The 23,749-nt window shown below is 61.7% G+C and overlaps 1 protein-coding gene across 4 annotated transcripts in view; it reads right to left on the minus strand.

The window, feature by feature from the left end:
• BDKRB2 (bradykinin receptor B2) overlaps positions 1 to 23,749 on the minus strand; it is a 39,734-nt gene continuing 15,985 nt past the window's right edge. Inside the window, exons 3-4 of one of the 4 annotated variants that reach the window (XM_045578352.1) lie at positions 23,354 to 23,464; positions 1 to 1,625 (exon numbers count right to left, since the gene is read on the minus strand). In XM_045578352.1, the coding sequence (XP_045434308.1) occupies positions 545 to 1,625; positions 23,354 to 23,427 (1,155 nt within the window). In that variant the 5' untranslated portion in view covers positions 23,428 to 23,464 and the 3' untranslated portion in view covers positions 1 to 544. Of the gene's footprint in view, positions 1,626 to 8,708; positions 9,493 to 19,466; positions 21,877 to 23,353; positions 23,470 to 23,749 lie in introns of those variants that run through there. The other 3 variants (XM_036429031.2, XM_045578353.1, XM_036429032.2) reach the window with 3 other exon arrangements.

Genomic DNA, 23,749 nt, shown 5'->3' on the forward strand with positions numbered 1-23,749 from the left:
TAAAACAACACACATTTATTATCTCATGTGTCTGGAGGCCAGACACAGACATCAGTCGCACGGGGGCCATCGAAGGGAGGTCGTCCGCAGGGCTGCTTCCTTCCCGAGGCTCCAGGGAGAATCCGTCCCGTCCCTTTGCCTGCTCCTGCCTCTAGAGGGCGCTGTCAGTCTTTGGCTTGCGGGCCCCTTCCCTGAGTCGCCCCAGTCTCTGGTTTCTGTTGTGACATCGCCCTCTGTGACTCTTCTGCTTCCCTTTCAAAGGACCTCCGTGATTACACCGGGCACCCCAATAATCCAGGGCCATCGCCCCATCTCTAGACCCACGGTTGAGCTGCATCTGCAAAGTCCTTGTTCCCATAAAAGCACTCCCAGGGCCCTGGGACTGCAGCCCTGGCTACATGGGGGGGGGGGGGGGGGGGGGCTCCCTCACCTTAGGACAGTTTGTGCTAATAAAAAGCAAGGGATCCCGAGACAAGGAGAACTCGGTTCCTTCAGCCAAGTAGCTATGGTGTCCGACAGCCACGCCCCTCGGCTTCCGGCCGCCTTAATTCCGCCAGAAGAGCTGGGGGATGCTTTTCCTCTGGGACGAGGACATGGCCGCCACGCTCCCCGGGGCGCACGTCTTATAGAGCTCCCGCACCTGGGTCCGGAAGAGCTGGCCCACAAAGACGTAGATGACTGGGTTCAGGCAGCTGTTGATGAAGGCGAAGAAGTTGGCCCACTGCAGGCCCAGGTCGGTGGCGTTCTCCCAGGAGCAGCCGCGGAGGGCCTGCACCTGGACCAGGAACTCCAGGAAGGCGAAGACGTGGTAGGGGGCCCAGCACATCAGGAAGGCGGCCACGAGCGTGAGGATCAGCGCCGTGGGCTTGCCCTCCCCGGGGCCCCCGCGGCGCGCCCCCCTGACCACGCCCGCCGCCCGCCCGCGCAGGGAGGCCAGGATGTGGTAGTTGAAGAAGACGATGGTGCCCAGCGGCAGGAGGAAGCCCACCACGTTCAGCTCCACCATCCTCGCGAAGTGCCAGGCCCTGTGGGGCGGCAGCAGCAGCACACAGGCCGACACGTTCAGGTCCGGGACGGCCTTGACGGCGCGGAGCAGGAAGGTGGGGACGCTCAGGAGGCCCCCCGCGGCCCAGATGAGCAGGCAGGTGACCTGGGCCCGCCGGCGCCGGCGCCGCCCCCGGCTGGCCACGGGGTGCACCAGCGCGCAGTAGCGGTCCTGGCTGATGGCCACCACCAGGAAGATGCTGATGAACAGGTTGGCCTTGATCACGCCGTTGACCGTGCGGCAGAGGGCGTCCCCGAACGGCCAGTGGAACCCGTTCCAGACGTTCTGGGCCCAGAAGGGCAGGCCCAGGACGAACACCAGGTCCGAGGCGGCCAGGTTGGCCAGGTAGATCTCGGCCGCGGAGAGCCGCCGCCGTGGCAGGAGGAAGACGGACAGCACCAAGAGGTTGCCCAGCAGCCCGGCGCAGCAGATGGCGAGGATGAAGCCGGGCAGCACCCGGTGCAGCAGGTCCCAGGCCTCCTGGGCATCGTCCTCGCAGGAGGTGGCGTTGGCGGGCAGCAGCTGGCTCTGGTTGGAGGGCTGGAGCGCCAGGAGGGCCCGCGATGCCATCCACGGGGACCTGCAGGGAACAGCACGGACGGAGCTGAGGCGGGAGCCTCCACGCGGCTCCCGGCTGCAGCCAGCTGGCCACGGTTCTGGAAAATAACGTTTCACGGCCACACGGCCACACCCTGCGTTTACTTATTGTTTACAGCCGAGCCTGCCACGCCCGCAGCGCTGAACACAATGGCCATCGGTTCCCTTAAGAGGAAATTTTTTTTCCAACCCCTGGCAGAAAGGACAGGAGCAGGGCTTTGAAACCTGGCACAGCCCCTGGGTGTGGGCCACTTAGACCCACGGACTTTTTCTGTTTTAAAGCCAGAGCTGATTGCATCCTGCTTAGCACGGCTGCCCAGCCTGGAGGAAGCACTCGGCGGAAGGTGGCCACCAGTCTTATTAGCAACCGTGTTGTTGTTGTTCACAGTCAAACATGTAATGAGCGTCTACGTTTGTGCTGCAGAGCCACATGCTGCTCTGTTGACTAATGAGCTTGCCAACCACTAGACTAAATGTTACCGTGTAGCTGGAAGCTGTGAGGATTAGGCCATTGTGGCATATTGTGTGCAAAGAGGTAAAGGGGGGTATATGACAGAGGTCGGCAAACTCATTAGTCAACAGAGTGGCAAACTGCAGCGTGTGTGGCTCTCGAGCCGCGGTTTGCCGACCACTGCCCCAGCCTGAAGGTGCTCCCGGTCTAGACGCAGATCTGGAGAGGGCCAGTAACAGTACACCTACTGAAGAAACACGTCAGTGGGGGAGATGGCAAGATGGGGTCAGAGTCTAGAGACGTATTTCGAAGGTGGCACCACTGTGGTTTTCAACTGGGAATCGGCTGTGAGAGGAGGGGATGTTGGGTCTGAGCACCTGGAGGTACAAAGCTCATCAATTGACACGGAGCTGCCAGAGGGAGGATGGAGAGGCGGCTTTGCAGGGGAGGAGGGACGAGAAAGGGGAACAAGCAGGAGTTCCCTTCTGGACACGCTCGGGTTGGGCTGTGTGTCGGACATCTAGTGAGGATGTCCAGGGGGCGATTGGATACACAAGACAGGTAGGTGTTCCGAGACCAGGCCCGAGGTAACAGGACACAGGTGGGAGCTACACTCTCACAGGTGGGATTTAAAGCCACGGGACTGGATGGCTTAACAAAAATGTAAGTACTGGCCCAGCTGGCTTGGCTCAGTGGTTGAGCATTGACCTGTGAACCAGGGTGTCATGGTTCAATTCCCCAGTGTGGGGCATGCAGGCGGCAGCCAATGGACATCTCTCTCTCATTGATATTTCTCTCTCTCTCTCTCGCTCTCCCTTCCTTTCTCTCTAAAAACCAATAAAAACTTATTAAAATATAACGGGTCAACTGCAACCGTGATCCAATGCTTTCATACCGTTCATGGAATCGAAGGGCAATTTCAGAAGTTAATTCTGGCGAAGGTTTGGGGACTGCTGGTCTAAGGCCAGTGAGCATTGTCCACCCTGGAGATAATGGGGCTGTCTTTTTTTTTTTTTTTTTTTTTTAACTATATTTTATTGCTTTTTCACAGAGAGGAAGGGAGAGGGATAGAACCAGAAATATCGATGAGAGAGAGAAACATCGATCAGCTGCATCCTGCACACCTCCCACTGGGGATGTGCCTGCAACCAAGGCACATGCCCTTGACCGGAACCGAACCTGGGACCCTTCAGTCAGCAAGCTCTACCCACTGAGCCAAACCGGTCAGGACTTGGACTGTCTTTTGTGAGGCTCGCACATACGCACGTTTTTTTGTTTTTTTTTTGTTTGTTTTTTTTTTTAAAATATATTTTTATTGATTTTTCACAGAGAGGAAGAGAGAGGGATAGAGAGTTAGAAACATCAATGAGAGAGAATCATCGATCAGCTGCCTCTTGCACACCCTCTACTGGGGATGTGCCCGCAACCAAGGTACATGCCCTCAACCGGAATCGAACCCGGGACCTTTCAGCCCGCAGGCCGACGCTCTATCCACTGAGCCAAACCGGTCCCGGCCATATGCACGTTTTGGTGGGCACAGTGCCACAAGAACTCTGCTGTGCTTGCTGACACAGAGAGCGATGTAGCATCATGGGCCTGGAACTCTTCGTCACCGCACGCCAAGGCATTTCGATATGGCGCCCCTGCGAGGGAGCTGGAGTGGCCAACACTGACAGCACGGTAAGGCACGGCGCCGGGAGGCAGCCTTTCTGTGGCGAGGTCGATGGCGGATTCGAAGAGAGACGCAGCATGCGCTTCCTTTCCCGCTGCCCATCCTCAGTCCGTGCGAGGAGGCGGGGAGGCTGAGAGCCCTGCATGTGACCAGGCTGGTTCTCCAGCTGGTCTCTGAGGAGCTGCATTTCGTTCCAAACCAACCGGAAACCTCTGAGCGAGGTGTCCGGTCAACGCGGTGCCAAAGCACCCGCTTAGGGCTCTTAGCAGACTGCGTTTAAAGGTGGGAAATAATTAAGTTTTTGTTGTGCTGGGAGAGCCAGGGAGAAAATGATCAGATTAAGCGGTGAGAGCCCAAACGGCACACGAGATTTAATTTTAAAACTCTGCAATCAAATTCTGTAATGAGCTTTTGGAAATTCTCCGTTTGTAGGGCAGAGTTTTTTCAATGGACCCACTCGTATGCTACACAGAAATGAGACGGAATTGAGAAAGCCTGTGATTTGTGGCATCCAAATTCGACACAGCACTCAAAAATGATAAATGGCTGCAATGTATCTGAAGAGTTTCCTCTGGTAAATCTATTTGTTGAAGGAAAGAACTCTGAACTAAGGCACAAAGCAGATCCCAGTGACCACATCTGGACTGAAATCTCTCTCTCTCTCTCTCTCTCTCTCTCTCTCTCTCTCTCTCTCTCTCTCTCTCTCTATATATATATATATATATATATATATATATATATATATATATATATATATATTAAAGCCCTGTGGCTGAACAGCGGAACAATCAGAATGACCAGTCAACCAGTCGCTATGACATGTACTGACCACCAGGGGGCAGATGCTCAACACAGGACCTGTCCCCTGGTGGTCATGGCACTCCCACAGTGGGAGCAGCTGTTTGACTGGCCGGGATGAGTGGTGCTCCCACAGAGGAAGCAGCCATTTAGAGGGTGGGTCTATAGCTGCTCGGCTGACCGGGATGATTGGCACTCCCACCACGGGCCATCCTCACAGGCCATGCCCCACACCAGTGCACAAATCTGTGCGCTGGGCCTCTAGTCTATAATAATCTATAATAATAAAAGCATAGTATGCTAATTAGACCGTACATCCTTCTGGACATCCTTCTGGACAACCTTCCGGATGAAGCTGGGGCTGTGAGGTAAGTTTGAGTGCCGGGTGTCTGCCAGTGGCCAGAGGGAAGCAGGTGCCGGCAGCCAGGGAAAGGAAGGCCTACTCTTGCATGACTTTTGTGCATTGGGCTCCTAGTCTTTTTAAAAATATATTTTTAATTAATTAATTAATTAATTTATTTATTTATTTATTTATATTTTATTGATTTTTTTTTTACAGAGAGTTAGAGAGAGGGATAAAGAGTTAGAAACATCGATGAGAGAAAATGATCGATCAGCTGCCTCTTGCACACCCCCTACTGGGGATGTGCCCGCAACCAAGGTACATGCCCTTGATCAGAATTGAACCTGGGACCTTTCAGTCCATAGGCCGATGCTCTATCCACTGAGCCAAACCGGTTTTGGTGGGCTTCTAGTCCTATATATTAAAGGCCAATATACAAATCGACCGAATGGCGGAACAACTGGTCGCTATGATGCACACTGACCACCAGGGGGCTGACACCCAATGCATGTCAGTGCACTTCCACAGGGGAGTGCTGCTCAGCCAGGAGCCAGGAGCTGGGCTCCCAGCTGGCAAGCACAGCGGCGGTGGCGGGAATCTGCAGCAGTGCTAAGGATGTCCGACTGACAGCTTAGGCCGGCTCACCACGGGACTGTCAGTCAGACAACCCCAGGGCTCCCAGACTGTGAGAGGACACAGGCCAGGCTGAGGGACCCTCTTCCCCTCCCCCCAGTGCACAAATTTCATGCATCGGGCCTCTACTGTTCACATAATTCCACACACAAAGCCCTGGGCCTGAGCATCTCTGCCCAGAATTTGCTCAGAGCTTACCAGGCCCCTCTGCACCTGCGGAGGGAACAGTTTCTTAAATATATTCTGGTCCAAGGAGAGCACCATGGAAGGCATTGATTTGCGCTAACTGTAAGCTTGAAGAAGACCTCAGCAATTACTGTGGAACAACTGAAAATACAAAATCCCAAGGAAAGAAAAAGATACCCTCAGGAAGATGCCAGGGACACACAGCATCAGTGCACACCTCAGACACGGCTATGGCATGAACACAGGGACACACAGCATCAGTGCACGCCTCAGACATGGCTATGGCCATGAACACAGGAACACACAGCAGCAGTTCACGCTTCAGACATGGCTATGGCATGAACAGAGGGGCACACAGAATCAGTGCACGCCTCAGACACAGCTATGGCATGAACACAGGGACACACAGGTCAGTGCATGCCTCAGACACAGCTATGGCATGAACAGAGGGGCACACAGCAGCAGTGCACGCTTCAGACATGGCTATGGCATAGAACAGAGGGGCACACAGCGTCAGTTCACGCCTCAGACACGGCTATGGCATGAAAACACAGACACACAGCATCAGTGCACGCCTCAGACATGGCTATGGCACGAACAGAGGGGCACACAGAATCAGTGCACGCCTCAGACACAGCTATGGCATGAACACAGGGACACACAGGTCAGTGCATGCCTCAGACACGGCTATGGCCGTGGCTATGGACCAAGGACAATTATTTTGCTTATGTCGCTCTTCATTGTTCAGTTAGTTAACATACATAAAAGGGTTTATTTTGCTTTAACATATGTGGATGCATATACTTTTAGAGGCATAATGTTTTTGAAAAAATTATAGACTGAAACTGCTTTAGAAATCTATCAATATAACCAATTTGTTGGGGATGTGTATATACATGCATATATACAGTTAGATAGATGATGGTTTTGAAAGTAGTTTTTGACTTGAACTCTACTATACAATCCATCCACATGGCACAGCTTGTGGTCATCGGCGACGGCAGCCACAGGGGACCAGGACACCCAGCACCCCCCCCCCCCCTCACATGCTGGGGCACCCGCAGCCCCGGTGCTGCACACAGGGCTGCGAGCTGCTCCCGGAGACGGCCCTGGGCTGGCTCGTTCCTCTCAGGCCCTCCTCGGGGGAATTCTCTCTCAGCCCAGGTCCTTCCTAGCGGAGCCCCAGGGCCCAGGCCTGAGCCCTGCCATGCCGGGTGGGTGTGCGGAGGCTCGGGGACTGTGAGGGCTCTGTGTAACTGCACCCGACGACGCACCCAGGAGGAAGGCTGAGTGTCCTTGTGCCCATGGTACAGGTGGGCACACTGAGGCGAGGGAAGTGAAATGACCTGCCCGAGTCCGCAAGGCAGGCTCTGCACACAGCTTCCCCGGCCCCTCCTGTACCGCACGCTGAGACTACGAAGAGATGGCCTCTGTGAGCCTGGGCGGGGAGGAACTTTCCCGTCTCAGTTTCCTCCCCCGTCAGGTGGGAACCAGGGTGCGTGTTGCAGCGTCGCCGTGAGGCTGAGATCGCGTATGAAGGCCCCTCGGGGGCTGTGAAGCGTGGGGTCTCAGGCTCCCACCACGGCCAGCGCCACAGCAGCCATGCAGCAGCCACAGGGGAGTCACAGGCCCCCACCCGGTCTCTCCCGGCACGGCAGCCTCTGCTCCCCGCGGGCCGGTGCTGCCGTGGGGGACGGCAAAGTGCCAGGAGGCCCCTCCGAGGCCCCTCCTGACTGTGGAGCAGGCCGGGAAGCCCTGGGACCCGGTGCCCTGGGGAACTGAGGCCCTGAATTCCAGAAGCTGGGATCCGGGAGGGCCTGGGGCTCGGGATTCCCCCTTCTCTGCAGCCGGGGTGGCGGGGGGGGGGGGGCGTATAACGCCAGGAGTGTGAGGAGGACCCCCAGAAAGGGGGTGAACCCAGGGATGTGTCTCCTTAGCTCCTCCTCCTTTCCTTCTCCCGGGACCCTTGGCCATGCGGGGAGGGGGTGCCTGGGCAGGAAAGGGTGGCTCTTGGTGGGCAGCCGAGGGGCCTGGCTCCCATGTCCTCCTAGGAGACCCCACGGTCAGCGACAGGCAGAAGCCCAGGCACCACGGACCCAAGGGCGAGAAGGGTGGGGGGTGGGCCTGAAGGGGGGGGAATAACGGTCCCAAAGATGCCGACATCCCGGCCTGGTACCTGGAGTGGCTGTGACCGCCGGTGGCAAAGGGGACTCGCAGGTGGTTTTGTTAAGGACCTAGGGGCCTGCCCAGAGGTATTATCTGTAAAGGGGCTGACCTTACGCCCCAGCCAAGTTTACACCGGGCTGGGCGGAGAGGAGAGCATTCCTCCCGGCTCTCCCTCCCGGCTCCGAGGCCAGCACTGGTCAACAGCGGCCGCCGCCCTCGTTAGTACCGTCTGAGCCCATCGGAAGAGCTCCAAGGCGAGACGCCACGTGTCCTGGAGTCTGGGTGTTCCTGATGCTGGCACGTGGCACTCGGGGACTTCCTCCAGCCCACGAGCGCCGTCCCCCGGAATCGCAGGGTCACGTGAGGTGCCGTAGGCACTGGGTAGATTAAGGAATGTCCACCCGCCCCACCACAAGCCGCTCCCAGCCACACAGCCCCCCGCCAGCACGGGCCTGCTGTGTCCTGTAAGATCCCGACGGGGCTGGTTTGATTTCACAGACTCGGACTCGCAGGCGGGACCGGGCCGGCGTCCATGCGGGGCTCGGCTCTCCCTCCTCCCTCCTCCCTCCTCCCTCCTCCCTCCTCCCTTCTTCCTCCTCCCTCCTCTGGCAAAGCAACGAAAACCCAAAATAGGCCCGGGAGCCAGTCTCTTGCAGTGATTTAGAATTACTCGGTTTTTAAAAAATGTATACACACACTCTTACAGAAAGCTGAAAATGCTGCCGGAGTGCAGCTGTAAAGGGCGGTTTTTCCTCTGAGAGACGTGCCTCCTCCTCCAGGTCCCTCCCGTCGGGCAGAGAAAGCGGTGTTTACTCACTCAGGAAGGAGCTGGAGCGCGGCGGGGCTGGCTTTTCCGACGGCGGCACGGCTGCCTCCGGAGGTGCTGTCGGTTCTGGGAACGCGGACACGGGTGGCCTCCGTTATATAACCTCCTCGCCCCCCGGTGACGTCACCGGAGGGGTTGCCGAAAAAGTGAGTGTTTGGGACGGGGAAGCGAGCTGTGGTTTTGAAAGGAAAGTTGCTTTGCGCCTTGGAGCTGGCGAGAGATGACTCAGCTTCCCTCTCCCTCCTCACCTCCTGCCCACCCGCCTCCTGGAGCCGGCGTGCCCTTGGAGGGCGCGGGGGGGCAGAGCCGGCGATCCTGAAACAACTGTGCCCGGTGCCCCTCTTGGGCACGCGGACGGCTAAGCCTGGAATATGGATGCCAACGGCCATCAAAACACAGAAGAAAAACACCTTTAAAAAGGCGAGGGCACCAACTCCGGAGCGCAGACCGCACGGCGCTGTGCCTCCATGCCCACCAGCCTCCGGGTTCGCGGGCGGGGCGCTGAGGGGCGGCTCCGAGGGCCGGGTTCTGCAGTGGCCTCAGGGGGCACCCGCTGGAAAGTCCCCGTGGCACTGGGTCCGGCGGGATCCGGGGCCAGGAATCCGTCCGTCAGTGGGACCCCTGTAAACACACGGCGAGCCAGGGCAGGCTGACTCAGCCAGTTGAGCAAGATCAGATGCGCTTCCCCAGCTCCTGGCAGCCTCGGGGCCGCCCTGGGGCCAGGCCTCATCCATCCTTCAAGCTGAGCTACTTATGGCCTCGCGTCCGGGCAGTGAGACGTCTCAGGCTGTTTCTGAGGGCCAAGCCCTGAGAGCCTTTAACGGAACCCCTTCTCTCCCGGCTCCTAAAGGGAAAGACGTTTCATCCGGCCGGTGTGGCTCAGTGGGTGAGCCTCGACCCAGGAACCAGGAGGTCACGGTTCCCTTCCCAGTCAGGGTGCAGGCCCGGGTTGCGGGCTTGATCTCCAGTGGGGGGCGTGCAGGAGGCAGCCGATCCATGATTCTCTCTCTCTCTCTCTCCCTTCCTCTCTGAAGTCAATAAAAAAAATAAGCTCACTTTGAAAATAAAAAAGAGTAAGACATTTCAAGCTTCCTCCCTAATGCAGAGGCACCCACACCAGGGCTCCGGAGAGATGATGCCCCCAAATCTCAGGTCCCCGCCCCGCACCCTGACACCTGGGACCCTCCATTTGCACTGTTGGTGTCACTGTGACTCCAACAAGCCTGGAGCAGATGTCCCCTTGGGTTTCCCTCTTCCGATACCCCCGTGGGCACAGATTACACATTTGGATTTTCTAGCCGTTTTCTCCTGTGGTAGCGGGGGGGGGCGGGGGGGGGCACGAGGGTGACGGGGGGGGGGGGCACTTCAAGGACCCGCAGCAGATGTGATTTAGGAGGAAACTGGGACTACTTTGCAGAAGATCCCTCAGGCCGGGAGCGACCTGCGACTTCTGTGGTCACGAAGACGTTTGATAAGAGCCAGCTGTCCTTCTGGGGCTGGTTCTAAGCGGAGAAAGTTTCTGAACCCGGGACCTCCTAGTCAGCACCGTAGGCTGGGAGGCCGCGGTCCTGCCAGCCAGCCCTGCCCCCTGCAGAAGGCGGTGGGCTTCCCGCCTCCATGTGAGTTTACCTGGACGGGATCAGCGAGGTGCTGCTCCAGGCACACACTCTCCCCCACAGAGACCAGGGACCCTCCTCCCAGGCACACACTCCCCCAGAGACCAGGAGACTGGCTGCTGCTGGACTGCTGGGCGGGTGGCTGCCGGGAGGGCCAGGGTGCAGGGCTGGGCTGGCTTTGTGAGCGAGCAGCCGTGTGGGGGGCTGTGGGTGCCGTGCCCCTGGCTGGGGCAGAGGCTGAGTCAGCTGGTCTCGGGGAAATGACTGTGTGGCCGCCTGGCCAGGGCCTCGGGGCCCACCCGAGAGAGGAATGGAAAGGAAGGTCGATGAGTAAGGACATGGACGCTCCCTCGGCTGCTCACGGGGAATAAGGAATGGGAGGCAGACCCTGGTCAGGGGCGGGAGGGGGAGCTGGCACCTGCATTCCGGGGACTGAAGGACAACAGCCCCCTGTCCACGAGGGACAGCGGCGACTGAGGTCCCCTGGGCGCTGGGGACTGGGGGAAAGCGTGTGAGGAGAGCACGTCAGCTCAGAGGTGGTTATGAGGCAGGAAGGGGGCTTGGGGGGGACCCAGGGGTGCTGTCCAGGAGGGAGGGAGCCAGGCCAGCTGGGTGGGGCAGGCCGCTGCCCTGGGATTGTGCTGAATGTGGGGCTGGTGCAGCCTCGGACGGTGCTCCAGGCGTGTTCCAGGGCAGCTGAGCTGAGTTTGAAGGACTCGGGACAGGCAGGGCCCAGCGGCCATCTCTCTGAGGACTAAGGCTGCGTTCTCCTTTTGGCCCAGCTCGCGCCCTGGCACCTGTCCGTCCTTCCTTCCTCTCAGGCTCTGGACGCACGGGTACCAGTGGGTCTGCCCGGAGCTCCAGCCCCACCGTCCGCTTGCTTCATCTTGCTCACCCTCACCCGCGGGTATGTTCCCACTGATGTGCAGGGAGAGTGGACGGAAGAGGGAGAGACAGAGAGGAACATGGCGATGTGAGAGAAACACATTGAATGGTTGCCTCCTGCCTGAGCCCTGACCGGGGCCGGGGTGGGGGAGGAGCCTGCAACCAAGGTTCATGCCCTTGACTGGAATTGAACTTGGGACCCTTGAGCCGTTGGCTGACACACCATCCACTGAGCCAGACTAGCCCGGGCCCCATCTCCTTGCTTCGTGACTTCCCCTCCGTCTGTCCTTGTGCTGGATTAGTATTCCAGAAGCCCCTGGATTTTGCCACTTCCCAGGACAACGGCAAATTCCCAGACTCCTCCAGGGCTCTGCTGTGACCCCCAGAGCCACCCTCCACCTGGGTCCTCTGCTCCGGCCCGGAGGGTGGCTCCCAGGCTCCCGAGGCGTCCACTTCACCCCCCCGAAGAGCGCTGGCTGGAACGACCTGCCCGCTCCTCTCCCGCCGAATGCCCGCCCACCACGCCAGTCCTGCACGGGGTGCCCCTCTGTCCTCGGAGCCCAGGTCCCAAGTGTCCTGCTATTCCGCGAACACGGAGGGAGCACCTGCGCGGGCCGGGCGAGGGCTGGGCGCCTGCGGCAGGAGGAAGGCTCGGAGCCCGCCCGGGGCTGCGCTCGCTCCGGTGCCCGGCAGGAGAGCCAGTGAGCATTTGCAGCCGAGTGTGTGGGGCTGCCCTGGCAGTGCACGCCTGGAGGGGCCGGCCAGGCTGGGCGCGAGGGAGGCACCAAGACGCCTCCCAGAGCCCCCTCCTGGGAAGGTGCTGAGCTAACAGAGTTGGGGTCGGGCAGGTGGCTCAGTTCCAGCAGAAAGCCAGGCCTTCCTGAGAGGCAGGTGTAGAGAGAGGGGGCCCAACCGTCTGTCAGATGCCCGGAGAGCCTGACAGTGTGGCTCAGTGGTTGAGTGTCTCCCTATGAACCAGAAGGTCACAGTTCAATTCCTGACCAGAACACATGCCCGGGTGGTGGACTCGATCCCCAATTGGGAGGCGAGCAGGAGGCAACCAACCAATGATTCTCTCATCACCAATATTTCTATCCTCTCTGAAATCAACAACATATATCCTATATAATAAAGCCTAATATGCTAAGTGTCCCCTCAGAGGAGTTCAACCAGCCGACCAGGCGTTCGATTACTTGCTATGACGTGTGCTGACCACCAGGGGGCGGTGTGGAACGAAGGAAGGCCCTGGCTGCCAGATGGAAGGCCCTGATCAGCCCTGATGGCCAGCCAGCCCTAGGGACTCTACCTGTGCATGAATTCCGTGCACAGGGCCTCTAGGATAATAACAAAAGCATAATCTACAGGTAGACTGAACAGTGGGACAACCATCTGGACACCCTTCTGGACGACGGGGCTGTGTGCTGCGGCTGTGAGGGCCGAGGCAGCCGGGGCTGAGAAGGCCTATCTTGCACCATTTCCGTGCACAGGGCATCTAATATATACACGGCACTCAGAGACAGCGCTGGGGCCAGGTGGTCCTGGGAGTGTGCTGGCCTCCGTGAGCCCTCGGCTTCCTCCCCGGCACCTGCCTGCCTGCTGTGGAGATAGGTGTGTGGACGCAGCGGCTCCCAGGACAGCAGGAGCACCTGTGTGCTGAGGTGGCCTTGCCCAGGTGGACGGCCTTCCTCTGTGCAGTCTGGCGCCAGGGGCCCGTGGAAAACCTCATCGATGTCCTCAGAGGCCTCGCTGACCGGTGCGTACAGCAAGCACGGAGGGAAGGACGGACGTCCGTTTTCCTGAGAAACAGCAGCTCCCGGACGGAGCGGCTGCGCGGCCTCTGGAGCGTCCGTCACATCGGCGCCCACGACGGGGAGCGTGGCCGGGAGCGCAGGCCGGGCCCGGGGGCAGAACGCGCTCCTGACGGCTTCCACCGCTCCTGGGAGATTCCGAACAGGAAGCCGAGGGTCTGGGCTGGTCTGGACGTCACAGCGGGCAGCTGTGGCCGCAGAGCCACCTCGCCAGGGTTTAAACCGTCACAGGCCTCCTTCGCCTCGAGGATCCCTGGTTTCCGAACCTTCTCTCTGTGGGGTCCCAGGGGCCGCTGGGAGCTGTGGCCGGGCCGGGCCAGCAGCCAGCACTCGAGCCCACAAGACAGCGGGGGTGGGGTGAGGGGAGTGTCAGCAGCGGGGGGTTACGCCACTCTCTGATGTGGGCCACGCGGGTGACAGCGTGGAGGGAGCTGGCTCGCAGGGCGGTCTACAGACAACTCTCCCGAGGGGGCTGTGGCTGGCTGTCCGGGAGCCGGGAGCTGGGCCTGCAGACTCCTCAGAAGCTGTCTGAGTCTCTCTGGCTCACGGGCCTGGGGAGGAAGAGGGAGGGGCCCGGGGAGGAAGAGAGAGGGGCCTGGGGAGGAAGAGAGAGGGGCCTGGGGAGGAAGAGAGAGGGGCCTGGGGAGGAAGAGGGGGGGCCTGGGGAGGAAGAGAGAGGGGCCTGGGGAGGAAGAGGGAGGGGCCTGGGGAGGAAGAGGGAGGGGCCTGGGGAGGAAGAGAGAGGGGCCTGGGGAGGAAGAGAGAGGGGCCTGGGGAGGAAGAGAGAGGGCCTGGGGAGGAAGAGAGCGGGGCCTGGGAGGAAGAGGGAGGGGCCTGGGGAGGAAGAGGGAGGGGCCTGGGAGGAAGAGAGAGGGCCTGGGGAGGAAGAGGGAGGGGCCCTGGGGAGGAAGAGGGAGGGGCCTGGGGAGGAAGAGAGAGGGGCCTGGGGAGGAAGAGAGAGGGGCCTGGGGATGAAGAGAGAGGGGCCTGGAGAGGAAGAGAGAGGGGCCTGGGGAGGAAGAGGGAGGGGCCTGGGGAGGAAAAGAGAGGGCAGCCCGGGGAGACGGGGAGGAAGAGGGAGGGGCCCGGGGAGGAAGAGGGAGGGGCCCGGGGAGGAAGAGGGAGGGGCCTGGGGAGGAAGAGAGAGGGCCTGGGGAGGAAGAGGGAGGGGCCTGGGAGAGGAAGAGGGTGGAGGGGAGGGGCCTGGGAGAGGAAGAGAGGGGGCCTGGGGAGGAAGAGAGAGGGCCTGGGGAGGAAGAGGGAGGGGCCTGGGGAGGAAGAGAGAGGGGCCTGGGGAGGAAGAGAGAGGGGCCTGGGGAGGAAGAGGGAGGGGCCTGGGGAGGAAGAGGGGGGGCCTGGGGGGGGAGGGGGGGGGGGCCTGGGGAGGAAGAGGGAGGGGACTGGGGAGGAAGAGGGAGGGGCCTGGGGAGGAAGAGAGAGGGGCCTGGGGAGGAAGAGGGAGGGGCCTGGGGAGGAAGAGGGAGGGGCCTGGGGAGGCAAGATGGGGGGGCCTGGGGGAGGAAGAGAGGGGGGCTCTGTGGAGGAAGGAAGAGGGAGGGGACTGGGGAGGAAGAGGGAGGGGGGTGCCTGGAGGAAAGAGAGAGTGGGCCTGGGGGAGGAAGAGGGAGGGGCCTGGGGGAGGAGAGCAGGGAGGGCCTGGTGAGGAAGAGGGAGGTGCCTGGTCGGAAGAGGAGGGGCCTTGGGAGGAAGAGGGAGGGGCCTGTGGAGGAAGGGGAGGGGCCTGTGGAGGAAGAGGGACGTGGCCTGGGGCGGAAGCGGAGGGTCCTGGGAGGAGGAAGAGAGAGGGGCCTGGGAGGAAGAGAGAGGGGCCTGGAGAGGAAGAGAGAGGGGCCTGGGGAGGAAAGAGGAGCGGGGCCCTGGGAGGAAGAGGGAGGGGCCTGGGGAGGAAGAGGGAGGGGCCTGGGGGGAAGAGGGAGGGGACTGGGGGGGAAGAGGGGGGAGGGGCTGGTAGGAAGAGAGAGGTGCCTGGGGAGGAAGAGAGCGGGGCCTGGGAGGAAGAGGGAGGGGCCTGGGGAGGAAGAGGGGGGGCCTGGGGAGGAAGAGAGAGGGGCCTGGGGAGGAAGAGGGAGGGGACTGGGGAGGAAGGGGGAGGGGCCTGGGAGGAAGAGAGAGGGGCCTGGGGAGGAAGAGGGAGGGGCCTGGGGAGGAAGAGAGAGGGGCCTGGGGAGGAAGAGAGAGGGGCCTGGGGAGGAAGAGGGAGGGGCCTGGGGAGGAAGAGGGGGGGCCTGGGGAGGAAGAGGGAGGGGCCTGGGGAGGAAGAGGGAGGGGACTGGGGGGGAAGAGGGCGGGGCCTGGGAGGAAGAGAGAGGGGCCTGGGGAGGAAGAGAGAGGGGCCTGGGGAGGAAGAGGGAGGGGCCTGGGGAGGAAGAGGGGGGGCCTGGGAGGAAGAGAGAGGGGCCTGGGGAGGAAGAGGGAGGGGACTGGGGAGGAAGAGGGAGGGGCCTGGGGAGGAAGAGGGAGGGGCCTGGGAGGAAGAGAGAGGGGCCTGGGAGGAAGAGGGAGGGGCCTGGGGAGGAAGAGGGAGGGGACTGGGGAGGAAGAGGGAGGGCCTGGGGAGGAAGAGGGAGGGGCCTGGGAGGAAGTGGGAGGGCCTGGGAGGAAGAGGGAGGGGCCCGGGGAGGAAGAGGGAGGGGCCTGGGGAGGAAGAGAGAGGGGCCTGGGGAGGAAGAGGGAGGGGCCTGGGGAGGAAGAGGGAGGGGCCCGGGGTGGAAGAGAGAGGGGCCTGGGGAGGAAGAGAGAGGGGCCTGGGGAGGAAGAGGGAGGGGCCCGGGGAGGAAGAGAGAGGGGCCTGGAGGAAGAGAGAGGGCAGCCCGGCTGGGTGGCGGTGGCAGGTGAGCCGCCCGGCCTGTGGTGCACCCTCAGAGAGCCTGGCCCGGACGTGCCCTCGGAGAGGCCGTGGCTCCCCCTGACAATTCTCCGGGAGCTGGAGGACATCCTCCCGCTCTCTCCCGGGAATCGCTTGCCCCGCTGGCTGGCAGCTGTGGCTGTCAGGGACCTGAGGGAGCACTGGGCCCCTCTCCAGGGGGAAGAAGGGGGGCGGGGAGGAGAGGTGGCAATGGGGGTGGGGAATGCACCCGAGACTAGCAAAACACCGCCTGGTCCCAAAGGGCCACGGGGGAGGCTCCAAACCACAGGCATCCACTCTCCGAGCCAGAGGCCAAAGTCCACCCTCCCGGCTGCCCCGTCCAGCTTCCAGGCTCCGCAGCCTGCCGCCCCTTGGCCTGAAGAAGCTTCCCTCCAACCTCTCCCCGGGCCTCTGCATGCCTCCCCTCTTCCAACAAGGACCCAGTCACGGGATTTGGGGTGCACCTTCATCCAGGCTGGCCGCAGCTTCTCTTCATCACTGCTGCCCAGACCTTGTTCCCAAATAAGGCTCCTCTGAGGTCCCGCGGGGGTGTGAATCGGGGGGAGGACAGAGGGAGCAGTATTCCACCCGTGGGAACACCTTCTCTTCCTGACACCCGGATCCCCATTGCACAGGCAGGACCCCGGTGTCGAGGGAAATTACCTGGCCTCTTCCAATCCCCACAGCTAGGACAGGGGAGAGGGGGTGAGAGCCGGCACCCAGCCCAGCCCGGGGCTGGCGCTGCCTTGGGATTCCACGAAGCCCCCTCTCCAGAGCCATCAGCTCGGGGTGAGCTAGGCGTATGTACTGCATCATCTGCCCATTTCACAGATGAGGAGACTGAGGCCAAAGGCGAGGGGTGGGGGAAGGCGAGTCACGGAGCTGGCCAAGATCACGCGGGAGCAGGTGGCCTGGCCCCTGGCGTTCTTCCCCCGCTTGGAACATTGTGTCTTGGTGACGGCGGGAGGAAAGAAGCCAGGCACAGTGGGAGTGACTCCAGCAACGTGAGCCGTCCAGATCCGGGGGAGCTGGAGCCCGAGGAGGCGGTGAGGAGGAGGATGGAGCGGCTGCGGGAGGTGGAGGGGTCTCGCCCCAGGGAGATGGATGTGTCCTGGAGCGAGACAGCCCCTCGAATCCTCAACGCCTCCGCACACTCCCCCGCTTATGACTCGTCTTTAAAAAGTCTCGGGGAAGTGGCTCCTCAGGCCCAGGAGATGCCAAGTCCGCCTGTTGGGGTGCAAACAGCCGAAGGGCCCCTGGAGCTGTCTCAGGGGTTCTTGTCCCTCTGGCCTGGCAGGCGGCTCCCAGGCACCCTCGCTGGGCCTCACTCTCCTCCCGACTGACGGTGGGGGGTCAAGACTCAGAGAGCTCAGCCGAGGGTGAGACATTCTGATGGGCCCCTTCACCGCAGCCAAAGCCCACAAACAAACCGTTAACCGCTCAGTCACGGCTCTTGCTAAACCACAACTTCCTCGCTCTCCCCTGACCCCGCACCCCCCCTCGGCGGTGGCTGAGTGAGCCTCTGCAGCGCTCAGGGATTGAGTAACGGGAGATAGGGAGGCACACCGCTGGGGTGACGCACAGAGACGTCACCCCCCGAATCCCAGAGACTGCACCAAGGGGCCTTGGGATTGGACGGTAGCCCTGTCACTCGCCAGTTCCCGTCGAGTCACCTGTGTTCAGTCTGCACCCCTGCCCAGGCCTCACTGGCTCCAGCGGGGCAGACCCGGAAGCTGGGCCCATTTTCGGTTCTGATTCCACCAGAGGCCCACCTGGGCTTCTCCCGTCGCACCAGCTGGCTGGGACTGTGGAGGGGCCGGAGTCGCGGGCGTCAGTGTCCCTGGGCTGGGGTGGGGGAGGCGGAGGGAGGCCCTCCCAGCCCTTCCCACCTGCGCAGGCCCCAGGCACAGCTCCCTCTGGCTGCAGACCCCTTGAGAAAGGCTCGTGGCTCTGAACAAAGTCCCTGAGGAGAGGGCTCCCTGGAGCCCAACTTTCTCCAAGCCCAAGGATGATGCTGAGGGTGCAGCTGCTGGGAAGTGGGGGCACCGGGAGACTGGAATCTCTGCTGGACTCTGTCCAGGCATTTGTGTCCAATATGGCTGGAGGGTAGAGCCTGAGCCAGAGAGCAGAGAGAGGGAAAGACACAGGCAGGGCTCAGCTGCTGGCAGTTCCTGCAAGCCACATTATGGCTGTGGAACTTAGAAGTGGAGCAGTCCTGAACATTTCCTGTTAGAGGGCACCATTGTCACCCTCACCATCATCTTCATCATCTTCGTCTTCACGTCACCATCCAGCATCACCACTATCACCATCATCTTTGTCATCACCATCATTACCATCACCATAACCACTACCATCATCACCACCACTATCACCATCACCATCATCACCATTATCACTATCACCATCACCATCATCACCATCGTCATCACCATCATGACAGCTCACACATGTTGAGTGCCAACTCTGTACCAGGCACGGTGCCAAACACTTTCACACACTGATTCTGTTAGCAGTTCTTTGAGGTAGAGGCCATTGTTACCATCCCCATTTTATGGATGTAAATGTAGACTCAGAAAGGATGAGTGAGATACGCAAGACCACACAGCAAATCAGAGCCCAAGCCAGAACCAGAACTGGAATCCAGGCCTGCCCGGTCCCAAAGCCTTAGCTCCTAAACACGCCTTTTTTCTTTTTTTTTTTTTTTTTTTTTTTTACAATGACAGCTGCTCTACCGTGGTATTTGCATTCTTCAAGGCCATCATTGGCTGCAGAGTAGAGACTGAGCATTGGGAAGTGGGAGTGGCTAACATTGGAGGTGGGGAGGGAAATAGAGATGATGGCTAGACAGGAAAAAGAAGATACATCAGGGAACAGGTGGAATCTGAGATCTACTAAGGGAAAGGGATGCAGGAGGGGGGCACTTAGGGGCAACCAGGCTGGCAGGGGGGGCAGTTAGGGGCGATTAGGTAGTTAGGAGCCAGTGGTCCCAGATTGTGAGAGGGGTGTCCGACTGCTAGCTTAGGCTCAACCCCCAGATTGAGTTTATACTGGCAGTCAGACATCTTCTGAGGGGTCCCAGATTAGAGAGGGTGCAGGCTGGGCTGAGGGGACACCCCAGAACCCATGCACAAATTTCATGCATTGGGTCTCATACAAAAATTGATATAATATAAGTAGGTGTTACACATGAACACTGGAGTCACTGCATCTCTGTGATTCTGGGGCCTTTCGGGCCCCACAGACACCTGGCGGGAGCTTGGTAATGAGTCACCAGCGTAGGAACACAGGACGGGGCAAATATCCCAATCCATTCGGTTCCCTTGAATTTCTACTTGTGTGTATTTCAGGGTGTGCACTGTAATATGTGCTCATAAGTACACGTATTGGGTATAAGTAACTAACATTCTTTTACTTATAAGGATATGCAACCTCGGATAAAAGCTGGTCTACAGGGCAAACGCCCTAAAGGAGTTTTGGCGGAAATAGATGGAAACCCCATGGCTTCCTTCCGACCGCCGGTGTCCCCAGGGAGCTCAGGGGCTCCGGAGCGGAAACAAAAGAAAGAAGGAACTCTGCAAACACTCCTCCATTTATTACGCGCACGGACAGACACGCGGACACTGCCCAGCCCTCTCTCCTTGTATGTGAAATGTGCCTCCTGACAGACTGACCGCTCAGGGGCTCTCCTGGGACCGAGGCTCTTTAGCGAGGTAGCAACATGACCCTCAGGGGGCTCCCTCCCGTAGGATGACCGCTGCTCGGACCCCACGCGGTCGGCTGTCCACTAGGGGCCCGGGGCTGTGACGCGGCTCTGCTCACAGGAGCCCCTTCGACCCCCCACATGCCCACGGACGCGTGGGGGCCACGCTGGCCAAGCACGGCCTCCTCTCCTTCCACTCGCAGTGCACGCGTGGCTTAGCTTCCCGCTGGCAGAATGGTGGCTCCTTCTCACTCCATTTCCCTTTTCCAGCCACAAGTGTGTCTGTGTCCTGGGCAGAGGGCGGTGGCCGGCCAGGGCAGGGCTGGCACGGGGAGGGAATCTTCTGGTCGTGAAGTCTGCAGCTGGAGGGGGCAGGATTTATGGGCTCAGATCCTCCTGGCCCCTCGGGTTCCGGCCGCCCCGGACCCCGCTCTCTGTGTGTAAGGACGCCTCACAGGTACGTAGCACCATTGTTCTCCAAAGTCCTTCTGTGCTGGTGTCCTTCTTGATTCCTCACCACTTCGTGTCACAGAGGGGGAAACCGAGGCAGGGACCAGGGGATGTGTGACGGGTGGTGGGAGCGCTGGGGCGCCAGGCTCCTCCCCGTCTGCTCTGGCGCAGTGCTCAGTGGTCCCCTTGCGAACCCGTGAGCTCCTCCAGATGGAGGCCATGCCTTCTCTGTCCTCCCGGGCCCGCAGACGGCAGCACTGGGTCAGCGCTTACTGGGTTCTTGGGCACGAGCCTCCTTGCCCACGGGCAAGGCGAGTGACCGCGCCCTGACTCCCGGGGCCTCAGCGGGGACTCTGCGAGGTCCACCCCCACTGACCCGAGGAATCCTCCAGCGAAGTCCTGTCCGAGAGGGCGAAAGAGACCCCAGGCAGAAATTCAGCCGGGCACGGGTTCTCCGGGAGCTCCGAGCTGTCACGCTGGGGCGGGGAGGAGAGCTCAGGCACCCTGTCCTGGCCCCAGGCCCCCCCACTCCCGGGAGGAAGCAGACGGGCCCAGCGGTGCAGCGAGGAAGAAGCGGGCGAGGGGGGTCACCCGTCCTTGCAGCTGAGCTCCCTGCAGACTCCGGCCCGCGGCCCGGCTCACGGGGAAGTGGCTGCCAGCCTCGCGAGGCACACCCCGGAGCAACTGTTCACCCAAGACCCTCCCGCGCTCGGGGCGGCCCCGGCGGGCCCCGGCTCACTGGCTGCTCCCCACCCAGCGCGGCAGCTTGTGGATCTGCCGCTCCACGGAGATGGAGGTGCGCAGCGTGCCCATGGAGCTCTCGGCCGGGCCGGGCTGGGCGCGCCGGCACAGGCGCTGGTACACCTCGCGGGACTTCTTGCGGAAGCGCTTGCCCACGATGGCGTAGACCAGTGGGTTGAGGCAGCTGTTGCTGTAGGCCACGTAGGAGGCGATCTGCGTGAACACGTCCACCACGTGCTCGTCCCGGCAGCCGGACAGCACGCCCAGACGCAGCAGCGTGTCCAGGAAGGTGCTGACCTGGAAGGGCAGCCAGCAGGCCACGAAGAGCAGCAGCACGGCCAGCACCAGCACCGTGGCCCGCCGCTCCGTCTGCATCTCCTTGAACTTCTGCATCTCGTTGTTGCGCAGCACGCCCATGATCCGCGCGGTGCAGAAGCCGATGACGGCCAGCGGCAGCAGGAAGCCCACCAGGTTGAGCAGCGCGTTGGTGAACACCTCCCAGGCGCGGGACGGGTAGGTGATGATGCAGGCCGTGACGTTGTGGCCCTCGTCCCGGTAGTCCCGCAGCGTGCGGAAGGCCAGCATCGGCGAGCTGAGCAGCAGCGCGCAGCCCCAGATCACCAGGCTGTAGAGCTTGGCCCAGCGCACGCCGCGCAGCCGGCCGGCAGACATGGTCTTCACCAGCGCCAGGTAGCGGTCGATGCTCACCAGCATGAGGAAGCAGATGCTGCTGTACAGGTTCATGTAGGCCAGCGTGTTCACCGTGCGGCACAGCGCCTCCCCGAACAGCCAGTCGAAGTTGTTGGCGATGGTGACGGCCCAGAAGGGCAGCCCGCAGGCCAGCAGCAGGTCGGCGGCAGCCAGGTTGCTCAGGTAGACCTCGGCCACGGTGCAGCGGCTCTTGTGCAGCCCGAAGACGCCGAGCACGAAGACGTTTTCCAGCAGCGCCAGCACGAACAGCACCCACAGGAAGGGCGCCTGCACGCTGTTGAGCCAGCCCCACAGCTCCTCGGGCGGGCAGCCGCCGCCCAGGGCCGGGGTCCCGTTGGCGGGCGGCAGGGCCTGCGCGGTGAGGTTGAGCATGTCCAAGCTGAAAGAGAGGGGGGGCGGGCGGTCACACCCCCGGGTCACAGGGGGAGGAGGCACGATGGAGGCGGGAGGAGGGGCAGCCCTCGGTCGGCTTGCGGAAGGCGGGAGGACACAGTCACGGGGGGAATGGGGCCCTCTCTGTAGCCGGCCAGGCCCAGACTCCGTTTAGGCACCTGACTCCCGGGTCCGGGGTGTGGGGGATGCCTCCTGCCTAAACAGACGGCCCCTGTTCCTGGTCTCGCCGCTCCGAGGGGGTGTTTCCTAGGCCAGCATCCATCCCGGGCACCAACCATCACGAGGCCTGGACCCGGGCCTCCGTGGAGTTTCCGTGATGGGAGGATCCGGAGCACATTCCTTCCGCATCGCGTGGGCCCTTCCCGGAGGCCGCTCACCGCTCAGCCTCCCGTGGTCTGGCCCCAGGTAATTAATTTATTAGGACAGAAACGTGATATCATGCCAGACGGGAAGAGCCCAGCCTGGCTCAGACCACGGCCCCGCAGCCCGCCCTTTCTCCTGGTAGACAGGAATGATCCAACCCCGTCTCTGCTGAATTGGCTCGTAGTGGCAGGCAGCGCAGACCCATGGACGGCCCGTTTCCACGTGGACACAGTGGCTCACCCCGGGAACACCGGCCGCTGAGGCCCCGACGTCAGGAAGCAGGGACAGGGGTCTTCGGGGCCTCAGATTCCTGCCCTGGGCAAACAGGCAGGTCCCGGGAGACAGCCCTCCGTCCAGCGTGGCCCCTCCCTGCAGCCACGGGGACCGGCCTGCCCAGCAGCCCCACGGGGAGTGGGCTCCCCAGGCCCCGCTCAGACAGACCCCCAGAGGCTACCTGTGAGCGCCCACAGACACGAGCCCACAGGGGGCTCTGCCGGTGGGCTCGGGGCTGCAGGACGGCCAGGGGGTGGCCTGGGGGGCATCCGTGGGAATCAGCCACAGGTCCAGCCCAGAAGGCCCTCTGTCATGGCCTCCCTAGGCCACACCCACCACAGGCCCCAGAGGCCAGGCTGGCCCCCTCCCCCTCAGGACTGACCCTCCTCTTCTGCTGCTTCTACTCGGGACAGAGTCCCCCATGCCCCCCCTCTCTCTCGGGTCCTGGCCTTCCACCAGATGTCAGCCACATCCCGTCTCCATGACAACCTGGCGCATCTCCTTGGGACGCCTGGGTGTTGACTTCATGTCCAAGTTCATCCAGGATAGTTCACATATGACCCCCCAAAATGTGTCTTCTTCTTGCACACCCCTCCCCACACCCCATAGAGCCGCCCACTGCCCCCACCACCCTCCTAACCCCCCCCCCCCCCACCCAGCAGGCCAGGGGGAGGCGAGCCCGGCCTCCTGGCCCTGGAGGGGTTCCTCTGACTTTCACATCACCTGTTGCTTCCCCTGAGGGCCAGGAGAGGGCTGCCCTGTGCGGCCCTGAGCGCCCCTGGGGTGGGGGGTGCCCCCGGGGATGGGAGTGGAGGGGCGCTGCTCACCTGAAGAAGGCCGTGGTGGGCACCGGCTCTTCATGGACAGACAGGAAGACCGGCCTCTTCCAGGGAGAGAACATTTGGACTCCGAGCGGGACGTGAGCGAGGCCTCGCCGGGCCGCCTGGAAGGGAAAGGGGTGAGTGGCAGGCGGGGGACCGAGGCGGGAGCGGGGTCCTCCCCCAGCAGGTCTGCCCCGTGCTGGGTGCGGGACGAGGAAGCCCAGCGCCTGCCGCCAGGAGCCTGCCGTCCCCGGGAACCGTCATTACACAGCCCGTGATCTAACCGGAGCCGTCAGCGGGGAGCGGGTGGTGACGGGACCGAGGTGGCGGATGGACGGGGACGGCGGCACTGGGTGGAGCGGAAGTCTGGCCGGAGCAGCTGCAGAGGCCCGGCAGGGGGAG

The sequence above is a fragment of the Pipistrellus kuhlii genome, unplaced genomic scaffold (genome assembly GCF_014108245.1).
Source record: "Pipistrellus kuhlii isolate mPipKuh1 unplaced genomic scaffold, mPipKuh1.p scaffold_m20_p_97, whole genome shotgun sequence".
NCBI lineage: Eukaryota > Metazoa > Chordata > Mammalia > Chiroptera > Vespertilionidae > Pipistrellus > Pipistrellus kuhlii.